The 25,128-nt window shown below is 38.5% G+C and overlaps 1 protein-coding gene and 1 non-coding gene across 2 annotated transcripts in view; both read right to left on the bottom strand.

The window, feature by feature from the left end:
* The window catches only part of LOC109029547 (uncharacterized), a 32,409-nt gene extending 7,808 nt beyond the window's left edge, over positions 1-24,601 (bottom strand). Inside the window, exon 1 of the mRNA XM_019040040.2 lies at positions 24,420-24,601. Coding sequence (XP_018895585.2) covers positions 24,420-24,494 — 75 coding nt within the window. The 5' untranslated portion in view covers positions 24,495-24,601. The remainder of the gene's footprint in view (positions 1-24,419) is intronic.
* TRNAD-GUC (transfer RNA aspartic acid (anticodon GUC)) lies at positions 10,373-10,444 on the bottom strand. Its single transcript has one exon. It is a non-coding gene; the product is annotated as a tRNA-Asp (tRNA).
* Positions 24,602-25,128: the final 527 nt, after the last annotated feature.

The raw sequence follows: 25,128 nt of genomic DNA, 5'->3' as shown, positions 1-25,128 counted from the left end.
CATATCGATTGCAGTGTTTGAAAATGTCTCTCCTCCCCTCTCCCCTTGGCACCAAGTTTTACGGAAATCCAACGAGCAGGAACCGAGATAGCGTTTTAGGCCACGCCCGCCACCATGGTTTTTCGAATTTACGAAATTAGACTAAAAATTCGAATTTATTCAATGGAATGGGGCCGATGTATCCCTTCAGGCTACGTCCGCCGTCTTAAATCTTCAAATTAAGAAAATTCAACTTGAAACGCATCATACCCAAAATCTAAGCTCAGATTCGGTTTCCTCGTGAAAAATCAATGCTATTTCATGTATCATATGTTACCATAGCATAAAGAAAAGATGGTAATCGTAGGCGTAAAGATTCTATCAAAGCCGGCCGGTATGCGGAAGTATAGGCACAGAATTCAAACGTTTGAGCTACGCCGCCAGGCGCCAGCTCCAAGCATTTGGTTCGTCCGTTTCCGAGAAAACAAACTTCTTCTTACTCATCAGCTGATCCACTCCGAATCACTCATGTTGCCACGTCGGACTGATATGTTAGAATCTACACGCCTACGTTAAAGTCTTTCCTTCATGATATGGTGCCATATGATACATGAAATTGCATCGATTTTTCACGAGGAATCCGAATCTGAGCTTAAATTTCGGATATTATGCGTTTTAAGTCAAATTTTCTTTTATCTATTTCAAATCACTCAGGAAAAGAGGGTTATTCAAAATCGGCGATTTTGCCCTACGCTTGGATTTTGCCCGGAGTTGGATATGTTGTTCCCTATCACAAGACACGCCTTTTTCCGGCATTGGCAAGTTCACCCTAAATTTTTTCCGCGAGCTACAGCGTTGCCAAGTTGAAAACGGGCAAATTCCGTAAGTGGCATTAAAATTGAGCTATGAAGTTGCGGTTTTAACGAAAATTCTCCAAAAATTGCGCACTTTTAGGAAATGACCATGTTTTTAATGTAGCATTAATTTCAACATGCATTGTTGCCAATTTTTCGATTTTTAAATTCGACAAATTTTACAAATCCGCAAATACCCAAAAAATCTATCTTCAAATTTGAATGAAAAGTTGTCTAATCGATAGTTCGTTTGATTCCACATCCATCGATATATTATAGCTTGCAGGGAAACTTTTGGTTCGCAAGATATCATCATTTTTGTAAACAGCTTTATGGAGCGACGATGCTTTTTGAGTCCGGGCAGATAGAAAGTTTAGCCTCCAAAAACACCGGGTAGCATTAATTCCATAGTTTCTTATGTAATTTTTGGCGCTGAATCCGAATTTGACCATTTCAAAAAAAAATTGTCACCGAGATGTTGCCAAATTTGGCAAAAATGGCTTAAAATCGGCCTTTTTGGCGGATTATGGCCAGTGACTTGCCAGGAGTTGATCGGACGACAAAATTGGTTATTTCCACAGTTAAAACTCGTTAGTCTTTCTACAAGCTGAGTCAAATTCTTTCTACTCACGGCAAAATTAAACGCGCAACAAGCAGCAAACTGATAAAAAGACACCAAAATTGGCGCTTTTTGCGGTTTTTGCCCTAGGTTTCTTGTTTTCCGACTGAATGAACATTTCTTAGGAAAATCTGAATTACACAGAGTGTAACGACAAACTATTGTATTGTTACAGACATAGATAAGAGCCGCTTTAACAGTGGTCTCTCGCGCTCCGCGACGCCAAACCGCCATTAGTTCCTTGTCCTCCCACAGGTCCTCAGTAATTTGGAGCGCCCTTGTTCCTTTTTAAGCCCCTTATTGCCCATTCCAGGGCTGAATTTGCATGCACATTTTTTATTGCTTCATCCGAAAGCGCTTAAAGAGCTGATTTCACAGCATTTTTTATAATTTTTTTCTGATATGGGAATAGTATAAAAGTAGATTTAAAAGTGAGGAAATGCACCGTCTAGTGACGTCATCTGGCGACATTTTCCGTTTAGACACATATTTTAGCAGATTAGATAATTTTGTCATATCTTCTCCAATAATTGTTCAATTCATGAACCAAGAGTATTCCCGTGTTCAGGTCACTCAGTAGTATCCACCTAAACACAAAATTCATCAGACACCTGCAAATTCTCTTTCGAAATTTTAAAGCATCTAATTTGCAGTTTGAATCAATATCATCATCTTAAATAATTACCGAATATAAGCATTTTCCTCTCTTTTTTCCTCCATTCCTTCCTTCTTCCTTTCTACTCTTTTTTTCATCCTTTTTTTCAGGCGCATGCCCCCTACGCCCCCTGGACCCCTCGGTTTTCCGAGGGAAACCCACCCCCCTCCCCATTTTGGGACCAATCAAAGTATATTCACCGGGTGCATTCACGATCTATTGTGACGTGAAACTAGAGCAGTCTATTCCACGGGGCAAATGCCACACCACCACACTGCCGTGCTAAGGAAGAACGCCGTATGAGCCTCCAAACGTTGCCAAGTTTCCTTCGATAAATATCGAATTTACTGGAAAAATTGTGAATATTTTTTCCCTCCATTTTCATACAATTTTGTACGCAATTTAATCTAAAATATCTGAAACTTCCAAGGAAAAATATGCATGAATGTTGTCAAAAATACATGTTTTATCAAGGGAAATTTGGCAACTCTCGAATGTTCATACGGCGTTCTTCCTTAGCACGGCAGTACATGAAACCCTGCCAAATCCGCCACGGTATTGTCCCGAGTTTGATTTCAGAGCCACACTAATTTAATATCCCCCTTCATCGAAGGTCATCGGTGAAACACGGTCACGGTGCGTTGTGGGTTGGGGTTTCGTCGACGGTGGGTGGCGCGGTGAAAACAAAAGTATGTTAATGACAGGAAGTTAATAAGTGATTGATAACAGAGCGCTGAGAGCACAGTGTCAGCTCCCCGATTGTACGGGGTGGCGCGATGCAACCGGCAGCGGTCCCCGGAATTCAATTCCAATATGACAACATTAGCCACGCATGAGTAGGCTCCTCTAAAATAAAAGGGCATTGCCTTGCCTCGAGCGTAACTGAACCTACGCCCGCAGACCTGCCACGCTTGAATATAATTAAGAAGTTCTAAAAATTGCGATTGATTTGCCTCCTGTGGTAGTGGTTGTAGCGCTTGCTCTATGATCGGGAGGTTCTGGGTTCGATTCCCGGCCAGGTGACTCAAGCTTGATGGTCTCAAACAACGGTTACCTGGAGCTGGCTTGATTAGGGACAGAGGGGATGGGACTTTATGGATGGTAAAGCGCAGGATTATCCCTCGTAGGATACTTAAAGTGTAAAAAAAAGAAAAAAAAGAAAAGAAAGAAGAAAAAAAACTTGCGGTGTGCGAATCATTCGTTATGTGGATTTATGATTTGCGATCGGAGAGTCCCATTCGTCAGTAATAGAGCGCGTAGGGTTCAAACTCAAATCGTTCGCTCAATAATAATTGAAGTTCGAAATTTCAAAATCTTATACTTACAACGCAGCGAGGCGCGATGTTACTGAAGATAGGGTATTTTAGCTTTGGAAGCACCGGAAAACGTATCTTGGATTTGGAGTCCAGGCTCTAAAAAAAAAATTGACAAGAAAAAATACTTTTAATTCAATCGGATTTTTGCTTGAATCGAGAGCCAAGCCCCTTAATTTCAGTGAATTTCCTTTTAATTTAAGCAAAAATCCGACTGAATCAAGTAATTTTTTTTTTTTAATTTTTTAAGAGTCTGAACTCAACATTTAAGAGACTTTTTTTCACAAAGAGGATTTAATTTAAAAGCGAATTAATAATACTAACATTTTTGCTTTCAAACTTTTACGTTTGTAACTTCACCATTTTACAAAATTTAGCTATTTAAACATATTAGTTAAAATTATGAGTGAACGATGGTTAATACCGTATTTTTTAATTTATTTTGGATTATATTCATAATTTCTCTCTGGAAAACTTTTTCATAAATAAATTATCTGATGAAGGTGTTCGCAAATTTGAATGGAGATTATTAAATCGATGTTAAAATAAAATAAATAAATAAAAAAATTAAATGAAAAGATAGCAAGAAAGATCACTCAGTTTTTTAATACACGTTTCAGCAAACTTGAATGCTTACCCCAATCATTGTTTTCAAAAATGAAGTCAAAAGAAGACTTCATTTGGTACCGCTTTGCCTTACAAAATTTAATTTTCATTAATGGAGCCCATTCAACGTAAAAACGGAAGCATCCTTGCCAAATAAGAATATTCATAATTATTCTTTGATACTTAAAACATGTTTAAGCAAAGACGGTTGCTGATTCTCTCGGATATCATCTTTTGAGACGCGAGGTAGAACGAAAATTCATTTGACTATTTAACTTGTACACAAAACAACGGCCCAGGCTTCCTCGCAATCCCAAAATCTCCAAACCCAGTGGGTAACACCTGTCTTATGTTTGTAATTATGATTGCACGAGGATTAAAATTTAAATTGAATGAGGCTTAACAAGCGAGAAAGTTAAAATGAAAAGGAAATCAAAAAGTTTAAACAAGGGCTTAACCGAGGGTGGCGAGGGTTCAGTCTTGACGCGTTCCAGAAAACTGAATAAAAAGGTTAAGGAGTAGGTATCTCCCCCGGGAAGTCACTTGATGAGTCGACAACGGATTTTTCAATAATACGCGAGGCTTCCGCAAGTCGGATGGGAAGCTTAGATCCCGGATTAAATGAACGAGTTAGAATAAGGGCTCTAAACTCGACTTCAATGTGGGTTTTTCAAGCATAATCCTTTGCCAATTTCGTTTTTGAACGTCTAGAATTCATTAAGTCTAACTTTAAATAATTTTGCTTGCAGTTGATTACATCCTTCTGCTTAGGCATAAGAGTAATTATTGACCATGCCACATAGGTAAACTGCCGCTCTCTTAGAAAATGTATGCATTTAATCTAACGAAAAAAGATAATATTCCTCGATGAGGGTCATACTTCCCACCATATGCGGTTTTTAAGGCAAATACAACTCAAAACTTACACAAAGTGATTGCGGTAGACGCACTCATACGACAGTATGTTGGAGTTTTTTAGTCAACGTGCGTTAGCTTTATATGCTGAATTTTTAACGCACGTTGGCTAAAAAACTCCAACAAACTCAAAACTTGTCCAAATGTACGTACAAAAAAAAAAAAAAAAAAAAAAACCTATCTGACAAAGCAACTAATTTTTTTTTTAAGCCTTGGTCACCTGTTTTCTTGTGTTTGTTTGTTGAACTATTTGCATTATTACTGTGTATTTATGAAATGATAACCGTCGAAATGTTTTTCTTTTAAATCGAATATAATTTATACTTGTGCCGATATCGTTCATTTTATTTAGATGACGACATGACCAACACAATTTTTTCAAAATATTTTTACAAATATTTATAAAGATGATCTACCAAATTCTTCAGTGAGAAAAAGAGTAGCTCCTAAAATAGGGATCTGAGCTAGAAGAAGGAGAAGAAAAAAGGAACCATCACCGTTATTGAAATATCTTTGTCAGAAAAAGGCATACATGTGCAGGAGGGGACTGAGACGAACGTTAACATCTTAAATAAATTAAAGTAAAATATAAAAGCAAATAATAATCAATCGAATGAGCATGTAACAAGGTGCTAGTTCTTACAAATATTATACCCACTAACACTTCTAAATCACAATTAACAAACCGAGTCTAATCGTTTTTACAAGTTATTCTCACGCGCCATTCTGAGACGCAAGCCATTAGTACGACTTCATCCACAATAACAAAAAACCTTCCACCTCTTTTTATGATTGATATGTTTCGAATAAAATTCAATTCCACCCGTATCTGTTCGCATTTGTACGAAGTAAACTACCGCCTCAGGTAAGTAATGAGCATTTGATAACTCCAACCAAAAGATTTGATGTAGACATAGGTTGTTAGGTTACGACCGACAGAAGTCAAAGGATTATTACAACTCAATTTAATCGGTCGCGTTAATGATCGTATAATGGTTCTAAGAGGGCAGAAACAACCGCAGGATTCGTGACCACGGCAGAGGAAGGGTTATTGAAATCGCATCGATCATAATAGGATCTCATCGAAAGGGTCCCGAAAGGGTATGGGTTTCATTCGACTCAACCTCCACCATCTTCATTCATTCCTCGAGTTCCATTTGTGATTTTCTATCAATCTCTATTGTATCGCGACGCTAAGGACTTTTAAAATACTTAAACCCGATGTTTATAGCGGCTTAAAATCCACTCGCAGCGGTTTCTTCGCGTCGATTCAAAAGAGTTTGCTCAAGGGGAGGACGATGAGTGATGAATTCGTTTCCCCTACACTGCTCCGAGAGAAGAAAAATGATTAAAATGTCATTGTTCTACGCTGCGGATGATTTTCCTGCGATATTTACTCAATTATGCCACCTTTAATTTTCTGGGGATTACATGAGTCGGGTTGGTGTTCCTTCTGAGGCATTGTCATTGTGAAAGGGTTTATTTTTTGCATCGTAAGAGGAAATTGATGAACAACTGAGTTTTTAAACTTTTTGAAAAATCGTCGTTTGAGCCAGCACATGAACAATTAAAGAGATAGAGTTATCAAGTTGTGTCACGGCTTGACTATTGAAACTCATATCGAGTGTGAGAAAACAGGTATGATGTTCTACTGTGTTTTTTGTTTTGTTTATTTTTTTTCATAAAGAATATCCAATTTTATGGTTCTCTTATTGTAAATGATGTGACTATTGTGCAAGACACATCGTGAGATAATTCTGGGTAAAAATTCCGCATAAGAGATTCATATATTACATTTCAGACATTTGGCTTCCTTTCCAATTTATATGCCAAAAATAGACATTTTTCACAAGATTCAGTCTAATATACGATCATCGAGTTAAAATAAAACTAGCCTCTACCACAGGAGGTCATCAATAATTTCCCAAAATGATCAATCTGCGTGTGGTTTCTCTACCTACTGTATTTTCATGGGTGGATTCAAGGGGGGGGGGGGCGCACCCCGTTCACTTAAAAAAAGTAGGAGAAAAAGGGAGTAACAAAGAATGAATGGAAGAATGGAGGAGAAATGGAGAAGGAAGAACGGCCTCGATTTGGTAATTATTCATGACGAAATTGACTCAAATTGTATATTAGATGCTGTCAAATTTTTAAAAAATTTGGGAGTAGCCCTCCAGACCCCCCCCCCCTTAAGCCCCCCTTACGCTCCCCCCGTCCAAAGTTTCGGGATCCGCCTACGTTGATTTTATATCGAGGGAGGAGACTTTTCCTCGATTCATTCATCCTTTATTCCGGTAGATTCACCTGTTTCATTTTTTGACAAAAATGGCCCCTCGTTAGTAAGTTGAAAATGTATTGCAATGAATGTTTTGTGAGTGTATGGTACTTAATTTAATCTGGAGCTCGGTGTAAGTTTAGTGGTGAGTCGGACTCGATGATGAAAAAGGAGTCGCAAGATGAGGGGGTTGAGGGAGGGACGAGGGTGCCACGGAGCTTGAGAAAAAGCGCACCTGAACCCATAGACTCGTTTGCGTTTTATGCTCCGTGCGGGGCTATTCTGCCATGCTAAGGAAAAATGCCGTATCGGCCTTTAAACGGTGTCAAATTTCCTTTGATGAAATACGAATTTTTCGGAAAATTTGCGAAAGTTTGTTCTCCAAATTATCAGAGGATTTTATTCGTAATCAGATTCAAATCTACGAATCTCAAGAGAAAATATTCACGACTCTCCTATAAAATGAAAATTTTACAGAAGGAAATTTGGCGACTCTTGAATGTTCATACGGCATTTTGCCTTAGCGAGGTCGAATTCGTCTCCGGTGGGTTGTAAAAGAGACTGCAAAATAACACCGCTTCCATTGCGAATAAGAATACAGACGCAAAACCATCCCCTCAAAAGTAACCTAAACACAAACTCCGTTCCGTTTCGATACCTCGTGGCAAGTTTCATTGCCAGCTTATACCGTCCCATTTTGTCAACTTTGTCGGCTAAATGATGGGGAAATGGAAGGAGGCTGGGATGTAACAGTATAAACAAACTTTTTTATTTTATAAATTCATCATATATGTACTTCTCTGGTTATTCCAGTAACTTAAGGATACTCTCGGCGATGAAAATAAAGGAATCAATATGCATGTGACATAATTTAAATGACAAAATAATTGTCATGTGATGTCTCAAAATTTAACTTTATATTCCTTTCAATTTTGAGCTACTAGCATCTTTTATCGAGTAGCCACGAACTGTCGAAAAATTTGGGTCCCCTGAATATCTGAAAATTTTTATTCAACTGTCAGGTAAAAATTTACTTTTATTTTGATAAAAATACAGAAGCGTTCTTCAATCTTACCTTTACTTAAAATGCAATTTTCACCAAACTACAGTTCAGCGTTTTCTTTTAAACCGTTTGGAAAATTTTATTTCCGTTTTGCGAAAATCACTGAAGAGACTTTAAAAATTACAAAACAGTTTATTAAATATAACTGCCCTTGTCATGTGAAAATTTGTAACAGGTATTTCGAATATTTTACAAACTAGATATGTAATTCTACTTAAAGAAATCGAAAAATCCTACCCCTTTGCAGATAATTCAGCAAAACAAAACAACTGCGAAATTCACAGAACACGTTCTGTAAAAATCACTATTTTTTTTTCGGTGCTCTGAAGAACTCTCTGATCAGACATGCTATCTACTACATACTTTTAAAACGCACACGCACAGTATAAGCTTTATATTAATCAATAACGCTTTTGTGCTCAAGTTTTTTTTTTTTTTTTTTTTTTTTTTTGTTTGTTTGTTTGTTTGTTTGTTAACTTTTACAACTTGAAAATTGGTCGTCCAATTGAATCAGTGAGAATGTAAACACACCAACTCGGTAACTCGAAAATACTCACTTTTCACTAAGGACAGACAATTATTATAATGGTCATTGAAGTTACCGTATCTATTCCAACTTGGACACTTAAAGTGTCCTTAAGTACTTGCTTTTAGGCACCAAAAATCTTTGACTTAGATTAACTTCTTCACCTGGTATGCAGTTTTGTGTGTGTCTTGATTATTTTCATTTTTTCGAATTGGTGTGTTTACGTTCTCACTGATTAAATTTTCGGTACTTTCTGCAAGGCGGCTTCATCGTCAACATTGCCAAAGAAACTACCCTATTGTTTCATGATGTCAAGACATCGAATTACTCCAAAAACGTAGATACTTTTTGTCACACGATATACTCGTATTGGAGCAAAGAGCGATTTAAACTTCAGACCCAGCGTAAAGCGAGGAATATTAAGGAGAAAGCTGAAAGAATATTCTTCGAAGCTCATGCATCGATGGCGATTTGTGGAAGAGGGTTCAGATTAATAAAAATAAAATTTTATACTTTTCTCTTTGAGCCTAAGAAAAGAGATATGCAAATTTCAGGAGATAAGACCCCGTTTCTGAAGACGCATGTTTAAGAAGACCAGCCCTTGCGCTTTACAAGGGGTGTAGTTAGCGCTCCTATCGAAGAGGGTGACAGAGCCTACACTTTTAATCCACTAATAACAATATTTCAATCAGCCTTGTTCTTATTTTTATTTTTATAACTGCAATTACACCGCGCAACGCATCTCGGTGCGTCGCGTAAACTCACTCTTGGCCTTTGGATATTGGGAGCTAATTATTTTTTATGGCCCCGGCTACAGTTGTTCAGTTTTCGGAACAGGACGATAAATGTAATCCGCGCGCTGTTTCCCGACTTAATAAGGCTCCTTAAAAAAATCTAATACTTCCTGAATGCCTCTATAATTTTTCGGGCTCTTCCGTGTATCAGATTTGATGCTCGATGTATTTGAGCAAGGGTCTCCGTGCGCTAATCGGACGAGGACTTCCGCTCAGCGAGTGCCTCGTAAATTCTTGCTCATTGAATCGGGGGCTGTTCTTGCTCACCCCCTTTTCGCCCCCTCCCTCTCTCTCGACAAAGAGCTTGGAGTGTAAATTGAGGAGACTGCTGTAAGGACTAAAGAGAAAAGCATGACATTACCATTGATATGCTGGTAAATTTGGGGCACGTTGCATCATCGCATTATCCAAGGTAAACGCACTAGTCCATGCGCATGCGTCTAGTAAAGCTACCTGGCATTTTGTGCACATGGTTGTTTTTTTGTTTCCCCCCCCCCCCTTTTCTTGTCTAATTAATGTTTTTAGGTCGGTCAGCTTACATATGAGGTTCTTTGATACCAATCTGGTGTTGAAGGCGTTTTTAAGGGTTATATTACTTACGAGAAGCAGGCTAATTTTTGAATAAAAAACCCCGCTAAAAAGGCCTTTCTGGACTTTCTTTCTAAAATTGTGACGCATTGACTATATATACACGCTATTGTTACAAAGTAAACGACTGGTGGATAATAATGTAGGCGGTATTCTCAGGTGCGGATTCATCTAGCAAAAATGTCCTCCCCGGCGGGGAATCGAACCCCGGTCTCCCGCGTGACAGGCGGGGATACTGACCACTATACTACCGAGGACTGGTGAGAGAGGAATCGAAGTATAACAAAAACCAACAAAATGAGCAGAATCTGTTATCTGTCGCCTCATCAAAAACTAACAGATGTATCTGAAACGACTGCGACTCTAGAAATAGTATTATTTAGGTCACTGTAGAAGTGTGTAGCGCTGTAGGAGAGCGCGTGCTCTACGCCCAGATAAGAGCGGCACAGTTTCACAGATGTTTACCTACCTCATCAATTTAATATTATTTTCCTCCCAAAGTCAGTTGTATTTAAGAGACTTGCGCCCACCACATTTCGAAACGCGGGAAGAAACACAATGTTTCTCCAAAAATTAAAAAAATTCTGCTACGATTTGGAACAATACGATTAAATTCTTCCGTCAGGTTTTTTTTTTTTTTTTTTTTTTTTTTTTTTTTTTTTTTTTTTTTTTTTTTTTTTCATTCTTTTCCGATTTGAAAATCATCAATATTGTGTGTTTTCATTTTAACATGTTTTTTTTTTTCATGCTAGTCATCATTAGGTATGTTCTATTGTTTCATCATAAGAGTCTGCACAGTGCACACTCTTTCATTCTCTCAAGAAAAAGGACTGATCGGGGGAGAGGTGACTGGCATAAAACTCCACCGATTTTGTGCAGATATGATTTAATTATGTCGTCATTCATTCAATGAGCAAAAACAGATTTTTAATAATTTACGAATTTCCGCCCAATTTGTAAACGAATTCGCTGTTGCACTCAATATTGGTCCTATGCTAAACGTTCACAAAGCACAATCTTGGCGAAAATCTTTGCGAAATATAGAAGCAAGAATTACACATCCCCATAACCATTCCTGATTTCCGGTTAAGATTTCCAATCATTGATCCATAGGGTCGAGAAAGAGTTACAGTCACAAAAAATCAAAATTTGTCAAACAGCTTCATTTTATAGATTACATCCCTAAATGGATTGCATTTTGCAATTTGGAACTATAATATCTGGCTCAGTTTAGAAATGACATATGTGCCATAAATTCCCCTGTGCATATGCGTATTTTTACAGATGGGCTGGCAAGTTTAGCTCCTAATTGCAAAATGTAGTCCAAATCGTTTTCAAAGTCGCGAACAAACACAGTTGTGTGCCCAAAAATCTTATAATATGGAAAGGATTAGAGAGTTCCAAAAAATACCCCTAATAGTCGCGGAAAATGGCATTTTCTGGCGACAATTTTTCTGGTCAAGGTGGGGCCAAGATTGACGTCTTGGTCCCCCGCCTCCCTCTTCGCCTGTCCACACCACCACAAATACGAGTCTTACTGTCGTACTAAGAAAAAACGCCGTATGAACATTCGAATGGTGCCAAATTTCATCTAAAAATGTTTATTTTCGAGAAAAGTTATGAAAATGTTTCTTTTAATTTTTCAGACACTTTAGATCGAATTACGAACGAAATTCTCCGAAAAATCGGAAGAGAATTATTATCAACAAATTTTCTATCTGTTCCGTTGATCTGTCAACGGAAATTTGGCAACATCCGAAGGCTCATACGGCGTTCTTCCTTAGCATGGCAGTATAGTGATATCGAAATCCCTCCCATACTTGTCATCGGGGGAGAAAGGATGCCGGGAAAGCAAGTTAGTGGTTCAGTCAAGTTTCAATTCATCATGCGGTACTTCATCGGCATAAGAGCCCGCACAGGCACCCGAAACTGCCGACACTTTATACACAAGATTGGATTCGGAGGTGGGAATTATTGAGCCCAGCAGCTCCTGCCGAAGTCATAAGAAAGCGTTAATTTAATTTTTGCCGTAACACAATAAACGCTTTATCACCGCAGACGAATCAACCCTTCCGAGTCACTCGCAAGGAACAAGGAGACAGCGTAGAAAAGGGAGAGCATGAAGATGTAAGGCTCCTGAAGGAAGCGAACTGGGGGGGGGGAGAGGGGTGGGGGAGAAATATTCAAGTCTGCAAAATGACAAGGCCTGGTGTAGTTTCGCCGCGCAATTTCGATTCAAAGTTTCCCGTCGAACCAAATCTAATAACCTCGGAGGGAATTTGTCACGGCATCAACAATACCTATACACTTGTGCCGACGCGGTAATTGACAGCTCACTTGACTAGTATATTAATGAATTAATTAGGCGCCGCTTATTAAACTCTATTAATTATGCCGATGCCACTGTCTTCGGCAGGGGGTGCGTGTGTGTGTGTGTGCGGGTGCACGTTAATTAAAAATATATGACGAAATATTTGGATGTGTCACTTTGAACATGTGAAATTTCCGCCTCCTCAAAGTCACGTTTTCCTCGTCGAGGATTTTCCACGATGCGAACGTCTAAGATCATAACGAATTACTCTGATTTTCCTCAGGGTATGACATTCAATTGATTGCCGATCATATTTCTGACTTGATTTTAATTCGCCTCGCAACCCTTTTTCAAATTAGCGTGATTCGATGAAAAATTATAGTTTTCAACTTTAATTATTCTCTTTCGCGGGTTTTTGTTGGTTGTCATCAGTATCACGTAGCTGATTATCATTGAATTCTAACCCTTTCTTTTCTCAAATTTAATGAACACGCTGAACATGATAGCAATTTCACTTGATATCCTGATTAAATTATTTCTTTCACCAAGGTGTTGCACAGGCCCAAATTTTATCTTCTCCCTTAAGAATAATGTTTCCTTATTTTTCATAGCCTAGTCTTGAGGGTTTAAATCCGTCATAAGAAGAAAAAGACTTGCAATGAATTAGACTGAGGAAGAAAACAAAATGAATCAATCAAGCAAAAATCGCGGGGGAAAATATTTTATCGCATCGTGGAAATCGGCAACCTTTTTTTCTGGTATAAATAGAAGGTGAAAAATGCATCAGCTATGTATAATTTATTAGTATCTCAAATCAATGTGTTTTCTCGCTGTGAGTTCACAGTGTCAATCAATGTGTGTTTGTAATCTCAATGTGTTTCGTCCAAAATCGATTGGAAATGCAGCAATTGCAAAAGGAGAAACGTGCTCAAGCAGCGAGGACCGCAACGCCTTCAATTTCTTAGGCAAGCAACACGGGCATCCCTTGAGTTCGAATAGTTGCATCCGATTATTGCTATTAAGCGAACCGCAGCGCCTTCCATTCCTGCCACTTGGGAAAACGGAACATGTTACATAATTGCATCTTGTTGCACTAAGAGGGTAATTCGAGTGTGTCATGAAATTATAACAAAATCTATAAATACAAAAGTGCTAGCAGTTCCTCATTTACTTCTATAGAGATCTGGTTTCATTGGTAATCGGACAACATTACGTAATTAGGAACCAAAATTTCTGGATCGCCCGTAAAATAACAAATGTCTATACAGAAACTAATGGTACATCATTGTTTCTAAAGTGAGCCAGAATTAGTAGTTCCTAACTGCAAAAATGTAGTCCAATTTCTTGATGCCTACCGATAAATGTTCTCTTTATTTAGAAAATGAACACATACAACCTGACTCAGATAACACACATAATAATTTTACAACCTGCGTATGTGACAGCACGCATGTATTGATGTTTCAAACCGAATGAGAAGGGGGCGGAAAAATACAGGCGGCCCATGCATGGGCGGCAAGTAGGTGAATCGGGCCCTGTGAGATGGTGCAGTTTCTTGTGGGCTCCGGTTCAGCATAGAGTACCTATATTGAGAGAGAATGGCCACTGGGGTTACCACCTCTTATTGGCTCAGCCATCTTAGGCTGAATGGAGCCCTTAGGACCCAAAAATGGCGGACGCCATAAATTAATGCAATGCAAAATGACTCAAAATGTAGTTTTTTGCTTATCGTAACGAGAAATTTACTCAATTGCACTATTGCGACATCTTTACATATTTTTAAGGCTAATCGTATGTAATTTTTGAGAAAAATTATCTTAGATGTAGTAAGGTTGGCAGCAAGTGTGGTTGGTGATAACCGTCAAAAGTTGGCAATGAACCCCCTCCCATCCACAAAAACCAAAACAAAGCACCGCCATTTTTGGGTCCTAAGCCTCTCCATGGGGCCCAGTGGCCATACTCTCTCAATATAGGTACTTTAGTTCAGGAGAAGGTACGTGGCTCGAGAAAACATGATTTGAGCGGAGGCGGGGAAGTCGCGGGTCGCAGCAATAATCGAATGGCTACTGTTTCTGAGCGCACTTCAAAGCCAAGCCGGACAAGTGGGCTCGAAAAGACAAAAAAAGAGGGAAAGAGATTAGACGCCAATTATCCGCGTTAAGAGCAATCTCCCCGGATCACGGAGCAGATGAAGCGTGCCACGATGCCATCCCCGTCCCGTCATGGAAATGAAACTGTCCTCGTCCGCCCCCACCCCCCTGCCATCCCTGTCGCTGTCCGCTGGTGACCCGCGATTCGGTCGGCCTGGGGGTGGAACCGAGTGGAAGGTAAGAGGACTGAAAGATTGCATGACCACTGACCGGTCATTCAATACCGAGTCCACGGGGTGGTTGGCGTCGTTGAGGCCTCGCTGTCAAGTTGAGCCTGAAGCTTCTTTGGAGAGGCAGTAGCGACAAGTGGCTTTTGTCTTTAATTGGCTCTTATGGTGTCGAACCAGTTCTAAATATTATACTGTCAAAGGTTGCAAATATTATCAATTGAATCAGTGAGTTCGAAAACACACCAACTCGGAAAAAAATTGTTCAGGTAACACCTAAAACTGCGCAGCGGGCGAAGAAGTTAGTTTAAGAAAAACCTTTTTGGTGCCAAAGGACAAGTGCTTAGAGACTTTGTAAAGCACCAAGTTGAAATCGATACACCATGTTTGATGACAAAGAGTTAAGCGTTTAAAAAATTCCGAGTTGGTGTGTTTTCTTTCTCACCGTCTTTCAAATACTGATTTTTCATAGTCTGCCCTGAAAAATTTATATTTTTCGACCCGAATAACGTTTGAATATTTATATAACTTGTTGGTGCAAGGTATATCTACTGAACCGAAAAAAGAAAACCGCAAAATCGGATGGTCACCCGTTTCCCTTGAAATGGCTGAAAATTGATATTTCCAATGAAATTCTTCGATTTTCCCCTTTTGCCGTCGCTGTTTCGAGCACTTCCGATTGCAATTTCGAAATTTCCTTTTGCGTGCAGATGCTTCTATCCATAAGTGTTACTAAACCGTAAGAAAGTTAAAATCGAAAAAACCCGAGTTGGTGTGTTTTCGAACTCACTGATTCATATGCTTCAGCTGAGTATTCCACAAATGGTGGCTCGGATCTGCAACTCATCCGGGGAATTGTTGCATCCGGAAGTTGGCAACAAGGCGTCGGCATGTTTACGAATCAGTAACCGTATGATTTGTGCCCGACGCGTAAGTGTATTATCCATCCCCAAGCACGATCACCAGGAATTTGTCGAATGACTTGATTTGTCCACGCTTTGTGTGTCGGAGGATGACCGGGGCTCTTTGCCTTGATTGAATTGATAAATGTCGTCGAGCCGGGCAATCGCCGGCGGAGCTCCAATATGAGCATTCTTCCCGGGGCCGTAACGAATTTCTTTGATGATTATTCATTAATTCTTCCTCCAAATGAAGAGGCGGAGGAGCCCTCGATTTTCGTCCGTGGTCATATTCATTTTCTAATAATCGATTGCTCTTTCCCTCTGACGTATCAAATCATTGCCGTGACATCCGGACCCAAACTTCGGCAGCTGGACCTCGAACTGTCGGATGTGTGATCCGAAAACTCCAGGGATCCGTATGACCTGAACTTTTGGTCCCCTACCCAAAGTTTTTTTCTCCGTGAGAGGAAAAGTCGCACTAAAAATATAAATTGTCAGAAAATTCATGTCCAACCTGTCCCATTGACTCGATCCGCTGTGTGGCGATGAAATAAGTTTGTGAGAATAAATTGAGTTGGCTAAGTTTTTTTCTTCTTGATGCTAAGATTGATGGTGCTAAGATTGTGCAAATTCACCCTTGCAGTAAAATAACTGAAATCATGACAAAATATGAAATTTACACGGTGATTTTTGTCATAGATTCACAGTTTTCAGCGAATAAAATAGAAACTGTCAATGGATGACCAGGGTTTTTTTTCCAAGACAAAAGAAGTCGCACAATCTTAGCAACATTGCAGTGCTCGTGGTTCCTTTTTGCAAAATGCAATCCAGTTGGCTAAGTTTACGTTAAGCTTTTAAAAGTTCTGAAGTGTGCCCGAATGTCCCTATCGTGGCTCATAGTCATTGTTTTACTGTTACAATTTTTCCTCGCTACAGGAGTTGCCTCCCTCTATTTCTTACGCAACACTCCACCCATTTCATTCCAAATCCATAAATAATAATCCTTAAAAACGCATAACTTTCCGTCCTCTCAACACACTCACATCTGCGTTAATTACCGTCAGTATTTCACCCTTGAATGAAATCAAAATCCCATAAAAAACTACGGAGGCGGCGAAAAAAATACCGGAGGAGTAAATTATCGCTAAAATGCGGTTGCATGATTTAAAACGTTGTCGGACAACGTGTAGAACGCTCCGCGGGATAAAAAGAATAAAAACGGCGGAGAAATTTATGTGGCACCGATAGATCATGTCGACGAGTTATTATTTCAAAACAATCTGTGCATTTTTACACAAATCGCAGCCGAGCACAATGGCGAACAATGCAAAATACCCTCTTCCTCCCCTCGTCCCACCCCTGTCGCATGAACACGAGACCTACCCTTCTAAGCTAAAAAATCGTAACTTCCCTACAAATGACATGCAGTTACGTGGTTTTAAAACGGCAGGGGCGCAACGTAAAAGCTCGCGAGGCGACGCGCCCTTCCGGGCAAGTGTCACCGTGTCCTCGCGCTGACCGGAGGGCGAAGGGCGTCAACGGGGGGGGGGGAGGGGCACGCAAATAAAAGAATTTTCAGGTTGTAAGATATATGGGCGCGCAATCTGTTGCCGCCGGACCGGGTGAATTAATTACGTCATCAAATGACCAATTAGGTCATCTGTTCTTCCGACCACTCTCCGATTTTTACATTCGTCAGTCCAGACGCCTTTGTTTATTCAATTGATAAGTCATTTAAATACAAATTAAGGAGCTTTCTGTCCCCCTATGAATACGTAATTTTTGAATGGCATAAAGATGTATTCGGTAGACGCGAAACCCCGGGCCGGGACCCTGTCAGACGGATCTAGCTGTCATGTGTATCGTAAATCGTTCCGTTTCGTATTAACTGGCATAGAAATATACGATTTTGTTAAGAAGTTTGACAACGCGGCGGAGCTTACGACAGGTTCTGAGTCTCCTCGGCGTTATTCAAATGAAATGATTTGTTTTTGTTCCGCTCCGGTTCAACCCTTTTGTATCGAACTAGACGGTGCCGGTCAAAAGCTCGGTGCCCTTCGTTGCTGGCACAAAGAGTCAATTGATATTCTTGTAGCAAGTGTTTTTCCCCCTTGCTGCAAAAAAATCGCAAACCGGGAAACTTGAGGTTCGCTTGACCAAGCTTTATTGTTGCTCAGTATTCATTTCTATGGTAATTTAGTTTTGGTTATGGTTTTACTTAATCCTCCCTGAAAAATACAACTTTGAATTGGGTGAGTTCATGCAGGAGAAGTCTGATGCACATTGGGGGCTACGGAACAATATTAGACTGATGGACATACATCAGACATAGATATATAGACAGATATCTGTCTGATACTTTTGGCGAAAATGGGCGGGTGACTTCTCCGCAATATTCAGTATAAAATAAACAAGCTTATACTTTTAGTCTTTTCTCCATTCATCATTTGAGCGCTATGATAACACTGTATTGAATAAAAGATTGCAAACCTAACTCGCAAAATTACAAAAATGGGGAAATTTTTTCTCAGTCCTGTAAAATCGTCTGTTTGCAGATAAGCGATGTTGTTTCTTAGCCATCGATATGCATTGAATTCCTGTACACGTACTGTTTTTTTCGTGAATACATCCAATCACAGAGTGAGTCGTCTGTAATAATCAGGCTGGTTTTGTTGGTGATGATATGATGTGATGGGGGGGGGGGAGGTTACCCAAAAATAACTGCTTCATCTCCATAGAAAAGTGAAGATCTTAATGGACATTTTAATTCTGCATTGCGCATTAAGTTAGAAGTTACGTGTGTAAAAGACAAACATGTTTTTTTTTTTTTTTTTTTTTTTTTTTTTTTTTTTTTCATCAAAATTCTGTAACTCAAACATAGATTTCATTTACAATTTAAGCCCTGTTTAAACTTATCGGAGTCTTTTGAAATCTTGCTTTTGTATTTTGCTACAATAGGATTAATTTTTAGGGTAGGTACCCAGCAAATAATAATTGATTCTTTACCATAGCCTCAGATGGGGAAATATCGATAATCGATCATTCACGCCTCGCCATTGGACGGAGCAATGTCACATTATCAAAAAAAAGAGGAGGAGAGACTTGCAAGGTACGTTAAGTAAATGAGCAACAAATGTGAGGTTTGCTGTCAGGCTAACAAACCTGTTTCGCAGCAAGTGCATAAGGCTAACCGATCATAAAATGGGGCTGCCGGACACGTAGGAATATAAAAATGACCGAAAGCTAATCAGAGGGTTGCTACTTGCTCTGGCGAGCAAGTGTCCTGCCCCCGTGAGCAACCCCCCCCCCCCCCCCCTCGTAATCGGGACGATAAATTACTTGGCTGACCGTCATTATTACGTACTAATAACTTTGATGATAGAGTCACCGGGCGCTCATGTTTTATAGATTCATAATTTTAATTTATTTGTCAAAGGTTTTGACAAATCTAATTCGAAAGTCATTAAAATAGATTAAAGCGCGTCGTTTATTGGGTCCTTTGTGACGTCAAAGGATTTAAGTTCAGCGTGATAGATTGCTATCATAAACCATTTCGTTCGATCAGTATGCAAATATCGTTATCGGTGCCGTATTTATGAGCGCGAAATTACTTAAGCGTGTTGCACTTTTCAGATCTGGCTCAGCCCCTTCATTTTTCATCGCGCTACTCCCCTGCTTTTGATTTATCCGCAAACGTATCGAGTCCCTAGTATGAACTCGGAGGATATCATCCAATTTCAAACCGTGATATTACTGACCTGTGGTTTGTGGAGGATAGAAGGAAAATATAAATGTGCAAAACAGTTTTCTAATGTCAGCTTTCAGGTTACATACAATGGCGCCTTAATATTTTATGTGCAAACCTTCAGATTGTAAGTGAGGTAACACTTTCTTCTCTGCATGTTTGAGCCCGCCTCAGATCACTTTTTCTCTTCAGCTGTATGCGCGAGATAGGTAGTTGCATACAACGAAAGTGGAGAAGAAATCTGAAACGGGCTATTGTAGAATATTCTGTATAAATTTCAAGCTAAAGATTTGGCTTGTTTCCCTTCGCAAGAAAATAGTAGCGAAAATTTTAAACACTGCGATGGAGTTACGTGGTTTTGCACTTTGGCTATCGATGTGTGATTCTAATAGAATCTATGTTCGTATAAAACAATTTCCAAAAGAAAATTATTCGTAGAAAAACAGAACTGTGCGGACAGAAATTAGTGAAAGTAATAATGGTCGTGCACTCCTCGGCCTGGACAATAGCTTTCGCAAGCGACTATTTTACTGCGTAGACCATAAACAAAAACCAGAAATAGGACTGCCAAAATTTGGATATTCAGAACAGGTGCATGGCTTACAAACCATGAACCTGCTGATAGCATTTAAACGTATTGAGAAGTCCATATGTTTTACAATGGAGTGTGCAGACACCCAGAAGTAGGGTCGATGGGGGAAAGTTTCAAATTTCGAGGGTCGAGTCTATTGAGACTGGAAGAGATTTTGGCCGGGAAGGATCAAACAGCCTTCAAGTCAATATACCTATCAGTGATGTATCGAATTTAAAATACGCCTGTTTCTTTCCCCTTTTTTATTTTTAAAATATATTTAGGAGGATCACCGAAAATGACGAGGGAAAAATGAGACACAAAAATCGAACAGTGAGGAGGGCACCCCTTTATTGCGGTAAACATATCGTTATCTTACATCAAATGTAACTTTTCGAGTGGTATCCTTCCAAAAGCAAATAAGGAACTCTTCAGGGACTCATCGATAAAACATAAAATAAAATGCGGTTTCGGTGGTCAACCCCGACTCGTGACACTCAATTCCCGTTCGCAGAGAGAACTTACAGATAACAATTGAAATTGAAATAAAAAGACCCTAAAATGGTAATCAGAGCAGAGCAGTTGTAGCCAGATTTTCAAATGCAACCTAATGTCTACGTATTGTTTCTTTCAATTTTATTCACAACTTAATCGACCTAAAAAATCTCTTGAATATGAGATGTATCACATAGACAGGTTTTATTTTATTTTTTCACGTTTTCTCAACAATCTGTCAGGTTCAGCAATAGTTGATACTCTTGATTTCATTTTAAATTATATCTTTGGAAATAGACAGTGAGGAGGGCAATGCACATCTGTTCTACAGGATACGTTTTACACAATTTTTTAAGCGTCAAATAGAGAACCATGTAACACATTCCCAAAATGATTTACACAAGATGTTAAGCAGTGACAACGCTCAGTTGTTTTCTTGAACCATATATCTTTAAAGAACAGATGGAATTGTCTTCAGGCCATTCACATTCAGCTCAAATTAAACCTTTCGTCAAATGAGCCTTAACAAAAACCTGCACCACGCCTGACTTTATCAATCATTAAAATAATTTTTTTTAATAGATTGTTGAACCTGATCAGGTAAAGTTTTTGCTGGGAGTATACTTTTCAGATAAGATAAAAAATCAGTGTTGCTGTTTTGGATTATTGCAGAAAATTCTCGGAAATGTATTCAATTATTTGCAAATGACATTTTTTTCCTGATTCCAATCGTCCAAAATCAATTTGTTTCTAACAATACAATTCCTCGCACATTTCATCGATTTTAAAGCTTGAAAACTGAGTTCTTATTTATATTTTTGTGGTGTTTCTTTGTTCCTCCATCTGATCATAATCAGGTCTACCTTGATCTTAATCTTCTTCTTCATCGTCATAATAACTTTGTTCATCCTCTTTTGTTGGCCAGTCAAAGAAAATCCTCCAGATTACTCTGTACAGAAACAGAAGAACAACCGAAAAGTGTTATTCAAGTAAATGAAACACAATGCAAAAATTTGGTGTAAAAGCCAATATGATACGGGTTGGACGTGAAAAAGACGTCCGCTGTTTCTTTCTGTCGTTTTAATGGAAAAATTTTTCATTTAATTTTAAAATTTCATTTAATTTTCAAACCCTCAAGCGCTTAATCCAAGTTTTTAATTTGCATCTTTTTTACAGTATGCGTTTTTAAACGAAACCCATTTTTGAGTCAAAACAAAGGATGTAGAAATTCTCCTGTAATAGGAAAGTTTCAGAATCGAGAACTCTTTGGAAATTTCTAGCGGGGAGGGTTCCAAATCGGAATTAAATCAAGACCTCTTTCGCCCCTAGCATTTTTTGGTCTTCATTATTTTTTTTCAAAATGATGGGATTTATATTACATAGGTAGTAGTTTAGTTTCTTACTAATTTCATACTGATAATTAAATTAAGAAACTGGTGATGATTACCATGGTAGACATTGCTTCTGCAAGCAGGTCCAAATTCCTAAGAGACAACTTTGGCCTGAAGGTGCGGGTGGTGGTGGATTTCCCAGCCAATCATTTGACGACGGATTCTGAGGTTGAATGTTCTCCGGTGCCCCCAGAACTATTTGAACTATGTTACACTGATTTGAAAATAGATCGCGGAAACATCTTCCGCAGACCATAAGGGTTTGCACCCTGCTCATCACCAGTTGAAACGGAGTGTCGATAGTTCCTTGCAGTTCTAATCGCGGATCATTAGCTGGAATTACATCCTCATCAACTGCATCAAGAGGTATCGTACCCTGGAAAAATTGAGAGAAAGATATAACACCGATTAAAAGTAATAATAATACAATTGATCCTATAAGAAATGCTTAAACTCAATTCATCCCAAATTTGTTTTGAGATTGATTTGCCACCATCCCATTATTCCTCTAAAACCGGTGATAAATGCTATTGATGAGTTCGTCTGTAAAGTGTCTTAGAATTGTGGGTATTGATAATTTTAACTCCTACTTTTAAAGTAATAAAAATGACACCCGTAGTAAACTGTTAAAAGCAAAGAGGAATGCAGAATAAGTGTACTTACCTATCAGTTTATTTAAAATTTAAACATAGTTCCTTTCATGTTCCAACGTCTTTCGAAACTTCATAAAAGCTCGGAGGAAAGAAAAAAAACTAGAATCAAAAAGAAATGTTCCACTCAAAAGAATCACAGAACAAACTGTATCACTTGAAACACGTTGTAAAAAAAAAAGTTTTCTTATTTTTAATTCCCGTGATTCTGTTTTGAGGTGCTGAATTTTCATTTTTAGTGAATTATACGTACTTTTTTCGAATCTAGCTTAAAAATTGGCTCAGCAATGTAATGAAAAAACTAAAATTATTCCGCTTCCTCTTCATTTTTAGAGTTTAACTTGGGTACTAGCGAATCATTAATGATTAGCAACATACATAATATAAAGCGAGTAATCTCCTCTGTTATAAAACTGATGGTTTTTGAGACCATAGTACTGAGTCCTTGGAAGAATAAGAAAATGGATGTTCGTTTCCTCACCCTCAGCTATTGCATTAAACATTAAATATGTAAAAAAAGGTCTCGTGAGCATGAAGTATGTGCTATACCTAAAAATATAAAAATTGTATTTACCAGAAGTTAAAGACCGACCGAATATAATACTTAATCATTTTTTTTATTTTTCTGTATAAATACATCTGAGTAAAAATTAAAAAATTAAAAAAAAAGGAAAGATTGTTTATCCTAATCAAGACGAGACCTATCGGGTGGGATCAATTATAGCCATCAAAATATTTCCCATTTTCGGTTTTTACAAAATGTTTCATTTAAAATCTAATTTTGATGCTCGACCTTTGCATGATCCGAAGAGACGAATGCTTTCAACAGATTTGACCAAGAATCTCACGATCAGGCAAGTTTTAGACATTAGTTTTGATATCCTTACTTGTGAAATATTCTTAATAATATGTACTCTTCAAGGGATCCAAGAGTAACCTCTCAATTTTGGACATACACGTTTAGAAATAAACAATGCATGAGTTCCTTTCAATGCAGCAGAAATCTTCAAACAAAAGAAAAAGGCATGCATTTCGCACCCAAGTATACAAAAGGACGCAAGTATTTTGTAAGACTGCAACGATTATAGCAATGGACGTTTTACAATTTATTTTGAGCTTTGCTTCAGTATGGTGCATTTCAGGAGTGATGTTTTAAGGGAAAGTTAGTAAATGAAAATAAAGGGCGTGCATTAGCAAAAATAATGTTACGTGTGCAATGACATTTTCCGAGTAAAAAGGAATGTAAAAGCAGTATCCTCATCTTGTAATGTAGGGTAAGTTTCTGCTTAACCTCAGGTCGAGGTCCCTATTTAAATAATACACATGTCTGTGATCGATTTGAATGACCGTCTGGCATAGCAAAACAGAACAAACTCCTGGTAATCTCATTGCAACACAATGAATTTTGAATTTTAAATGACGTTTAAATTGGTACTCGCAATACAACGTTTACTTTAAATTTATTTTTTAAACCATTGCACCGTCTTATTGTGCATAAGTGAATTGCCAAAGTGGCAGCATAGGACTTGAGGCTTGGTGAAAGGGTATTATTAAATTGCGATGGAACCAATGCAGTTCATTACGGACGGAGGAAAAGTTACAAGGAGCCAGCTGTTTCAAGCAGCGTCAGGTACTTTGATTCAAACTTCATACATATCAAGCATTTTTGTTTTTTTTTTTTTTTCTAAAGAGTCAACATAATCCTGACACTATCAAGAGAAAGAACTGGCGGAGATATGAATAGAAGCATTGAGACTGTCCTTTTGACCATCCTCCCTCTTCATTGGACCTATAGTCGCAGAGAGATCCGAAAACATTAAAGAGCCATAAATTGCAGACAAGGTACTTACACAAGAGACGAAATTAAATAAAATGAAAATCAAGGCTGTAGAGAGCACAATCCTGAATTGTTGTGATTTCACCATGACTATGATCGGTAGCTTTAAATGGACACATGGAACTGATCGGCATTGCGGCTAACGTCGAAAGTCATGCTCATTTTTCAGTTGGCTCTTTGAAACCAATAAAATTCCCTAACGAGAGGCAGATACGCTCGCTGTATAGTAGTTTTATGCCCTCTTTATCTCGAATCACACCTCGGAACGATGTATTAATTTGATAAATTTTCCAATTCATTGTGAAATCATGCCTCACGCCGGTTGAGGAGATCGGTTTAGAGCTTCGTTATTTTCAATTCCACGACTAACAACCGCTCTACCTGAAAAATCTGCAATGACATAGGTTCTCGGAACTTTGCAAAACCAAACTGCCCATTTTTCACGATCAAATCAATTGCATTCTCAAAAAAGCCTGACTTTCACATTATTTTCTGATATTTTCGACTTGAAAGCGTCATATACCTAGAGGATCCCCCTGATTTGTTCTGAAAATGTAGTTTCTTATTCATTTTGTCTAATTTATTTCAATAATTTTTTTTTTTTTTTTTAAAAAAAGAAAAAAATTCATATGCATCGATGGCATAAAAGCAATTTCTGCTTCCCCCACTGTTTTAGAGTAAATTCACACAGTTTCATTCATGATGAAAAAAAGTACCTATCT

The sequence above is a fragment of the Bemisia tabaci genome, chromosome 5 (genome assembly GCF_918797505.1).
Source record: "Bemisia tabaci chromosome 5, PGI_BMITA_v3".
Classification (NCBI taxonomy): domain Eukaryota; kingdom Metazoa; phylum Arthropoda; class Insecta; order Hemiptera; family Aleyrodidae; genus Bemisia; species Bemisia tabaci.
Note: the sequence above shows the minus strand (reverse complement) of the source record. Positions and strands in the feature narration are given on the sequence as shown.